The sequence below is a fragment of the Notothenia coriiceps genome, unplaced genomic scaffold (assembly GCF_000735185.1).
Source record: "Notothenia coriiceps isolate Sejong01 unplaced genomic scaffold, NC01 NC01_scaffold00035357, whole genome shotgun sequence".
Classification (NCBI taxonomy): Eukaryota; Metazoa; Chordata; class Actinopteri; order Perciformes; family Nototheniidae; genus Notothenia; species Notothenia coriiceps.
The window spans coordinates 108,982-117,611 of record NW_011368058.1 but is presented as its reverse complement, the minus strand read 5'-3'; the positions used below and the strand labels follow the sequence as shown (position 1 = coordinate 117,611).

At 41.4% G+C, this 8,630-nt stretch overlaps 2 protein-coding genes across 2 annotated transcripts in view; both read left to right on the top strand.

The window, feature by feature from the left end:
* psma1 (proteasome 20S subunit alpha 1) overlaps positions 1-1,219 on the top strand; it is a 7,246-nt gene extending 6,027 nt beyond the window's left edge. The window contains exons 5-7 of the mRNA XM_010791288.1: positions 655-743; positions 881-951; positions 1,049-1,219. Coding sequence (XP_010789590.1) covers positions 655-743; positions 881-951; positions 1,049-1,219 — 331 coding nt within the window. The remainder of the gene's footprint in view (positions 1-654; positions 744-880; positions 952-1,048) is intronic.
* A 74-nt stretch (positions 1,220-1,293) lies between these two features.
* LOC104962771 (neurochondrin-like) lies at positions 1,294-4,095 on the top strand. Its single transcript, XM_010791276.1, has 4 exons — positions 1,294-2,179; positions 2,295-2,510; positions 2,617-2,759; positions 3,365-4,095. The coding sequence occupies exons 1-4, from the start codon at positions 2,121-2,123 to the stop codon at positions 3,781-3,783; spliced, it is 837 nt and encodes a 278-aa protein (XP_010789578.1). The 5' UTR covers positions 1,294-2,120; the 3' UTR covers positions 3,784-4,095.
* The last annotated feature ends 4,535 nt before the right edge of the window (positions 4,096-8,630 follow it).

Here is an 8,630-nt window from a genome sequence, read left to right as displayed (position 1 = left end):
TGGGTTCCTGCCAGAACTCAAAAGTCAATAAAAGACAGATCATTGTCACCTGCCGACGTCATCAGCCTCGTACATCTTAAACAATGTATATAAGTTTAAAAACAGGGGGGTCCAAACTTTTTTCACCGAGGGCCACATACAGAAAATATATACGAAGGGCTGGGCCGCTCACGAGAGGTATACTGCCTCATACGTTCAGTTATAAGTTAGAAAACTCAAATGTAGGTAAAGTATGTGAGTGTTGGCAGCTCATCCCTTAAAGCAGAAGCCTCACATTGATTATAATAAGGAGAAATAGGAAGGGTCTATTTCAAGCTTGTAAATAAGTCATTGAGCTTTTTTCTTATCAACTAAGATATGTTAGAAAATGTTTCCAACTTGAATCGACTGAATTAATTCGAAAAGTGGTTTAATTAACACATGAATACTACTGTGTAATATATGTGTACAGATATATTTAAGAAGTACAAGACAAGCACAAGTTTCATTTGTAGGACGTATTTCATTATACTTTTTGAATTTGCTGAGGACCGATTCAAAATGGTCCGCAGGCCGCATTTGGCCCCCGGGCCGTGGTTTGGACACCCCTGATCCAAACAGCTCTTCAGTAAACTTAATGGGTCCTGCAGTATAATAACACCCTCTCTTTTACAGTAACTTCATGCGTCAGGAGTGCTTGGACTCAAGATTTGTCTTCGACAGACCCCTCCCCGCATCACGCCTCGTCTCTCTTATTGGCAGCAGTATCCTTACTAGTGTGAATCTCTGTAGTGAAATATACTCATTTTCTCTATATCTTAATATCAGTGCTTACACACAGTTTTCCTTGTGATGTTAAATAATTGTGAATGTCAACAATGATCCTTAACTGGACCTTCAGAAACTCAAATCCCAACACAGAGATATGGAAGGAGGCCCTATGGTGTCGGACTCCTCGTTGCTGGCTATGATGTAAGTTTGCTCAGTCTAATATCCCACTTCTCTTCCTGCTTTTTTCTTACATTTGAAATCTGACCTTAGCTCCTCCTCTTGTTTTTTCTTCTCCCAGGACATGGGCCCTCACATCTTCCAGACCTGCCCGTCAGCAAACTACTTCGACTGCAAAGCGATGTCCATCGGAGCTCGCTCTCAGTCTGCCCGCACCTACCTGGAGAGATGCATGGAGAAGTTCTCTGACTGTAAGACAACATTTATTTCACTGACATTGTTACTTAGTTAGTTAGGTAGGTAGGTAGGTAGGTAGGTAGGTAGGTAGGTAGGTAGGTAGGTAGGTAGGTAGGGCGGGCCTTTATTGATCCCAATTTGGGACATTTTTGAAATATTATATTTATATAATTTGTTTGCATCCAACAAGCTACTAGTTGCTAGTTCTGTAAATCTAATGACTCATTGTGTGCCAAATGAGCCTTCCTACTGCTGTGACAAAATGTATATCCTCAGGGAATAAAGAATATGAGATAACATTTTTAATTTAATGTCTGTCAACAGAACTAGCCAACAATATACGTAGTAGGAGAGTACATTTTTTAATAATTAGCTCCCAAAAAGAGTTGACATTTTTTTTAACTTATTAAACCAGTTCATTCACAGAAAAGTATTAACAACCAAGTTGAGTAAAATACATTTTGAAAGTAATTTCCTTATTTTAAGTACCAACTATTACCTTCTCAAATGTGAGGATTTGCTGTTCCTGTTTGTCTTATTCGATAGTAAACTGAATATTTGAAACGTGTTTGATTGAATAGGACATTGCAGCCTTCTGTGGCCTTGTACTCTGCGATATTTCAATACATTGTTAATGTTCTATTACTTTAAGGGAATCTAACAATAGGAACATTTCTGCCGTGTTTTTGCGGATGAACCGGCGGGTAAATATCTCAGGTGTTGAAAGAAAGAGTAAAACATTTCATTCACTTCCTCGTCTCTTCCTGTTCTCGTAGGTGGATCAAAGTCGCTATGGAGACCCCTTTATTTTCGCTACATACCGCTCTCTGTGCTCGTGGCTGGCTGAGGAGACTTCCTGTCTGAAGGAGGAAGTGACCGGACTGCTACCGTTCCTTATCGCCTACTCCCGGAGCCACCTGCAGGGTGAGAGCCCGGAGCACGGCCTCTCTGATTGGATGTCCGAAATGTCCGTCAGAGAGGAGACAGGGGCGTGGACGGGCAAAGAAGCTCTGAGGTAAAGATAATTATCAGAGGGAACCAGTCAGAAAGTGTTAACTTTATTCCATAGAATCTGCAGTTTTCTAACAGTACATTCTCTTAAATCCTCACACCCTCCATGCTCTTTTCAGGTATCTCCTTCCAGCTCTGTGCCACCTGTCGGCAGAGGAAGAGCCCAGGAAGGTGCTGCTCACCCTCGACACCCCTGCATTGCTGGTGGACTTCCTGTCTCAGTGCTGGACCTCCCTCAAGGGGAAAGGTGGGGTGTCCTCGGCCAGGGATCCCAGCATGGAGACAGCCTGCTCAGCCCTCCTCAACTTCACCGTCACAGAGCCGGAGAGAGTCAGGTAGCTGGTTAACAAGTGAAATACTCATCTAAAGCTGAAAATGATCCTTTGTTTACTAACAGATATTGAAGGTGTTCATTTAAATGTTTTCTGTTTGGTCGTCCAGGAAGGACCCATGTTTCAGAACGCTGGAGGCCCTTCTGAGTGAAGCACTTCCTGTTTTGGTTCACAAACCCCGCCTCCTGGTCCTGGCAGCAAATTACTGCACGCTGGGACTGATGATTGGCAGACTCAAATCAGCTCCTACAGGTAAACTTTTTTCCTTTGTTTAGATTAATCACTTGGTTCTTTTCTTTTTTTCAGCTGTTTATGGCAAATTCACTGCACCATTTGTATCATGTTCCTTTTTTAAATAAAAATTCCAGAGTATTTTCTATTGCATTACAGCCAACATTTGACACGCCATAGAACTTGAAATGACAACATTACCACTAACCATCAATCTATTCAAACTTCACAGTGACAATTATCCAACATTAGATAAATGCAATTCAAATCAATTATTTATTTCTGTGTTTCCTCTCTTGCGACATATCAAGTGTCTTCTGGGTAAAAGGTCTATACCACAGCTGATAAACTGGCAAACCTGAGCAGAATGAAGCCATTACTGATGTTGTTAGTTACCCTTATGCATTGCCTTCTATAAAAGCTTTGAAAAACGCCTGAGGGAATTCAGATCATGTGGTCTGTAGGTTGGACGGAAGTGTTTAATGTTATACTCTTTAAACCTCAGCTAGCAGTCTTAGTCTAGTATTGTGTTCTTTATTGTTCTTTCCTTTTTAAATGTCCTGTTTTGAGAGCTGTCAATAAACACCATAAGACTTTGCTAACACACATGCTTTTTGTTTTTCCAGGCTCAGTGGAAGCCGGACAGAGGCGGTTCTTCTCCTCCGCCCTCCGGTTCCTCCGCGGCGCCCTAGACTCCGGCTCCAGCCCCGGCCCGGTCAGGGTGAGCCTCGGCTGGGCGGAGAGCTGGGAGGAGGCGGCGGAGCTGTGGAGGCTGAGTCTGCAGGCTCTGGGGGGCTGCGTGCGCGCTCAGCCTTGGATCGGCAGCCTGGTCCGAGAGGAAGGCTGGCTCAAACACACACTGGCCATGCTGAGTCAGTGTAGTGCACTGCCTGAGCAGCACACACAGGGGGCGCTGGAGGAGGCTCTGTGCGCCATGGCAGACCAGTGCCCTGTGTGTAAGGTGGAGATTGGAGACGCCATGAGAAATGATAAAGGAGCTTTGATCTCTCTGAGGAAACTGAAAAAGTCAGTGGGAGTAAAGTAAAACCAATCAGACATCTTTTATGGATTACATTTTTCAAAATAAAGTAACAAAGAAGGGCTGTAGCCAACATGAGTTTTTATCTGACTGAATAATGTGTGACCTGTTAACCCTGACTCATTATAAGGAGAAGATGGCGCTGCTGTTTTTTGTAAATGCATTTTTGTGGAAAAGAGGGCACTCAAAAATTATGAACATATTTTTTTGAAAAGAAACTCCAAAGTTTGTAGAAAGCTGCGCTCTGGAAAGAAACGCTTTTTTACGTGTCAATTGTAAAATGTTAATGTCTTAAATAAAAGCTATTTTGTTAGAAAACCTACCTGGACCTCTTTTTGGTCATGAGTTGTTTTTTTTCATGTAGTACTCAACTTTTGTTTTCTTTGCTACCACCTAGTTGAACACTTCTATAGTTATTATGGCGGGTGGGTAGTCTAGTCTCAAGCTCTTTTAATTTTCTTTAAGGATCTTCTGTAGAAACAAATGTGCTTGAGGGCTGTGCCACAGACAGTTCAAACCAGTATTGGGGGACAGAAACTCAGTGTTTTAGTTTGTTAATGGAAACGTTGATGGAAAATATCACCAGACTTAACCTTTACAGTGTCTTTTTATATCAACGCAAAAACGATTTGTTTTTCTACACAGTGAAATGCTTATCAGGCCATCTTTTTTAGTAAATGTTACAAAGCAGGATGTCATAGCTAGCTTGTGTAAAGGTGCATCTCTGTTATTATTCCTATAAATCCTCTTTTAAAATCATCCACCACTAGATGGCGCACTGATACTTGTCTAGATTTAGTGTGCTTTAAAACTGACTAAAGAATATGTCTGTTTATTTGTTGAGGGAGATGTGAATATGAGTGTTAGAGTGAAATGTTGAAAAAAGTAGAAGATAAAGTATTTAAAAGAAATCAAGATTATCCCAAATAGTACACTTTTACTATTTGTAATGCAGTGCTTTTTTTTTATAGAAGTGGCTGATGAGTGACTCATCCTCACAAAACATAAAGGTTCAAAATGATTGTTCTGCAAATATTTGGTTAAATACATTATGTAAAAATATGTGTAGGTTTACAATAATAAGCAGAAAATGCAGGGTGTTTCAGAGAAATCACTTTCTTGTTAATATCGGTGCTCCTCTGCCGTGTTATTAGAGCAATGTGTTTAACCACTTCATCCCTGATAGTCTATGCACACACCGTGAAGAAAGTTTTAGTTACCCCCCGCCGAGACTCCTGTCACCTCCCGCCCTCTTTTTGTCCTTACCCCCCTCCGTAACACTCATCCATACAAACTCGTGTATCGTCTCCCTAACTAACTCACTCCTCTCTGCACCTTCAGCCCGTCTCCTCTGCACCCAGCGTCACTTTAACCCCTCAGCTCCTCCACCGGCACCACCATGCTCTGGAAATCTCGAAACAAGAACGACGTCCTGCAGGTAAAAGAAAAAAAAATCTCAAAGTGTTCCTTTTTTTGTTTGTACAATGTATCTGTCACCTGTCTGTCATGTGCACACGTTCGAAAAGATAGCGCAAAATACTGCACATGAAGGGCAGTTGTTTACTTGTTTTTAACAGAAACTGAATCCGAAAAATGCCCTTTATTCGGAAATGAAACTTGTGAATTATTCAGGTTGGGTGCAATTTTGAAGAAAATGGAATTATTTGAATTATAAAACAGAAAAAATGTAATTTGTATGACTAGGGATCTAGTTTTCAGAGCGCAAAATTCGACTGTAGCGTAAACTTGGACATTACAAATTAGAGAATATAATTTCCTTTTTTAAATGTTTTTTTTAAAAGATTATCCTCAATAAAAGTACCAAAACTCTCCTTTCTTATAATATCTCGGTGCGTAAAATTCCTAATATTCAGTACCATTGTTAAAACGAAACAAACAATAAATGGAGGCACAGTGTGAGTTTGAATTAACGGAGCGTAATTGAATGAATATATCTCTTTAAGAGAAGTGGACCCTGTCGACCCCTCCCCTCATTCTGCCGGGTGCGCGCAAAACCATATAAGTAGTGCACTCATGGAGAGTCTGTAGGACTCTGTGTGTGTTGTGCGCGTGTGTATCTGACAGCAGCTTTTCATCTGCGTAAAAGAGCTCCGTCACAGAGAGAAGAAGAAGAAGAAGAGGAGGAGGAGGAAAAGTAAATAACACTTTTTTGAAATTAATGGACCGGTAAACAAGCCTGGATTACATCTCGGAGCATTTGGTGACATCCTTCAGTCTTTGGAAACCTGCGCGTCTTGTTGAATTTCAAATCCGGGGATATCCAGTGTGGTCCAGATGTTAATCCACACCTATTCCGCTATGGTGAGTTTGATAAAAGGCTCGTGTTATTTAAGATAATGTATTTTAATGACTAAAGTGACTTAATTTGAAGGAAGAGTTTATGTCCTGAAAAAGATGCGCGTAATGTGTCAACTCCACTCAAAGAAAATCTAATTTAGAGTTAAAAAATGTTTGAAAAATACTTTATAATTTAACGTTCTATCAATCGACTGGAAAAGTTGCCTAAGGGCTGTTGGTGAATATCTTTGACTGCCGTTGAATATATGTTTGGTAAATGGTGTGTTTCTCTGCAGTATATTGAGTGTCAAATGTCCATACTTCTCAATGAGCCTTTTTGACAGTGAGTTTAGTGTAGCGGCGCGGCCGAGATGCTCTTTGTCTGCACAGTGTCACAGCGAGAGAGACCTGCTGACAGTGAAGTGTCCACTCACTGGACAAGCTGTGACATGCCGAGACACTGTCCATCATTCTGGAGCAGCGTTTTAAAGCGTCAGATATAACTTTTTGTGTCACTAAAATGATGAACACACAATCCCGTAGAGACTAGTGAATATTGTCGTCCATTTATTTCTACTGCTATGTGTGTGTGCTTTTAACCATGGCCTTTTGCCCTGCTGATAATGGACATTGCTCCACACCAACAGCATTGATCCGGGTGACCCAGCTTTTTACAAAAATCCAATTTCACCAGGATGTGTGTGAGCAGAAATGTAGGCTGGTGGACTGCATGCTGTTAAACACACTGCTGCATGTTGCCTCTTCTTTCACAGGAAACTTGTAAAGTCAAATGTATTTATTTTTTAACCTTTATTCGCTTTAATTCCCATGTATGGGGTCAATGTGGTTTTGTTGACACAATGACAGATTATTTAAAGATGTAGACCCCCACCCCCCTCCCGGAGCAACGTGTTGTTGTGCATTACCTGATTCTTTGTGCAGATTCTTCTTGGTGGCCGTGACCTTTCTGACACTGTTCAGCAGCGATGCCAAGGGCGTCCTCTGCCAGTGCGCATCACTTCAAGACTACTGCTATTTCCAACCACCTAATTAAAATAGAAACAAATTTATTCAGCTGATTTATGTTAAATTTAAATTTAAAACGTTGTTTATTTTATCCATGTATGCGTTAAGTATTGTAATCTCTCTGACAGATGACACTTAGTCCCGTGTGGCATTTTAAGGGGACACTTGAATGACTTTGGGCTCCTGATATATGAAGCTAACTTTTTGTTATTCCCTGCAGGAGCGCGCGGACGGACTAAGCGGCTCTTCTCAGAGCGGCCGTCTCTCCCAGCTGTCCTCCCTGAACCAGGCCGGGTACTCCTCGGCTCCCCCGCTCTGCCACACTCCGGCCTCTGACTTCCAGCCTCCGTACTTCCCTCCCCCCTACCCCCAGTCCTCCCTGCCATACTCCCAGAGCCAGGACTCATATGCCCACCTGTCAGACCCCTACACCTCCATCAACTCCATCCATCAGCATCAGCAAGTGGCATGGCACTCGCAGAGGTCGCGCTCCGACGACGGGGGGCTCCTTTCACAGTCGCACCGGGCTTTGAGCCTCGACCCCCGGCGGGAGTACGCAGCTGTGCCCCGGCTGCTGCACGGACTCGGGGAAGGAGCTGCGGCTCTGGGGGACGGTCCCCTCGGTATGCACCTGGGACACCACGGCCTGGATGATCTGCAGGTAAGTTCATATGTTTAATTTGGCTAAACACTCTTTGGTTACGTTAGCTTCGCGCACTGGAAAAGGCCGTGCGTAAAAGTCACACTAGTGCGCAAAACGAAATTCAGTGCAAACAAGATGTGGGCCTCTTTGATTCATTATTTTTTCAATTTTAATCCCTTCAAAAAAAGCTAATATCAAAGAAAAAAGTGCAAAAATGTCCATATTACTTAAAAAGATGAGGATGATTGAAACAGGCCCTTAAGGCAATTTATCCTCCATTTCCTTCAATCGACACAAATCATGAGGAAATAGCTCCCATTAATCAATTGGATTTTAAGTCAACACATTTAATTAAGGACTACAACATGTTATTATGTATTTTAGTTAATCTAAAAATGTTTAGCCTGTAATATTTATTTATATTAAAACATCCTGTTATAGCTTATTTTAGCTGAAATTTCAAAATAAATTCAGATGAGCAGTTTTGGTGTCTTATATCAAAATAAGAATGAAACCAGTTGTGCGTGGCATTGCCTACAAAAGACTAAAACACTAAACTAAAACATGTACTGCTTCCAGGTCTGAAATATACATTTCTACAACAATATCAGCTTAAATGCTCAATTTTTTATTCAAACCTCGTTCAATAATGAATACAAAATAATATTTCACAGCTTTCCTCAATCTTTTAAAGTGTACATTTTGGTTGGCCTGTTGAATACGTTTTTTATTTCGTCGTTTTGAGACTGACATGTGACGTGTCTCGAGTTTATCTCAAATGTAACGCTGAAGTTGATCTCAATGATTGGAATTTATATTATTCATATACAGTGGGAATGCAAAGCTTTAGAATTAATAAAAATATCTAATACTTTTCTCAGATTTT

Excerpts from the sequence above, each read along its gene's own strand:
- LOC104962771 (XM_010791276.1), top strand. The coding sequence starts at position 2,121 with ATGTCCGAAATGTCCGTCAGAGAGGAGACAGGGGCGTGGACGGGCAAA. Across the intron at positions 2,180-2,294 it reads ACGGGCAAAGAAGCTCTGAG|GTATCTCCTTCCAGCTCTGT; the intron begins GTAAAGATAATT and ends TGCTCTTTTCAG. Across the intron at positions 2,760-3,364 it reads ACTCAAATCAGCTCCTACAG|GCTCAGTGGAAGCCGGACAG; the intron begins GTAAACTTTTTT and ends TTGTTTTTCCAG.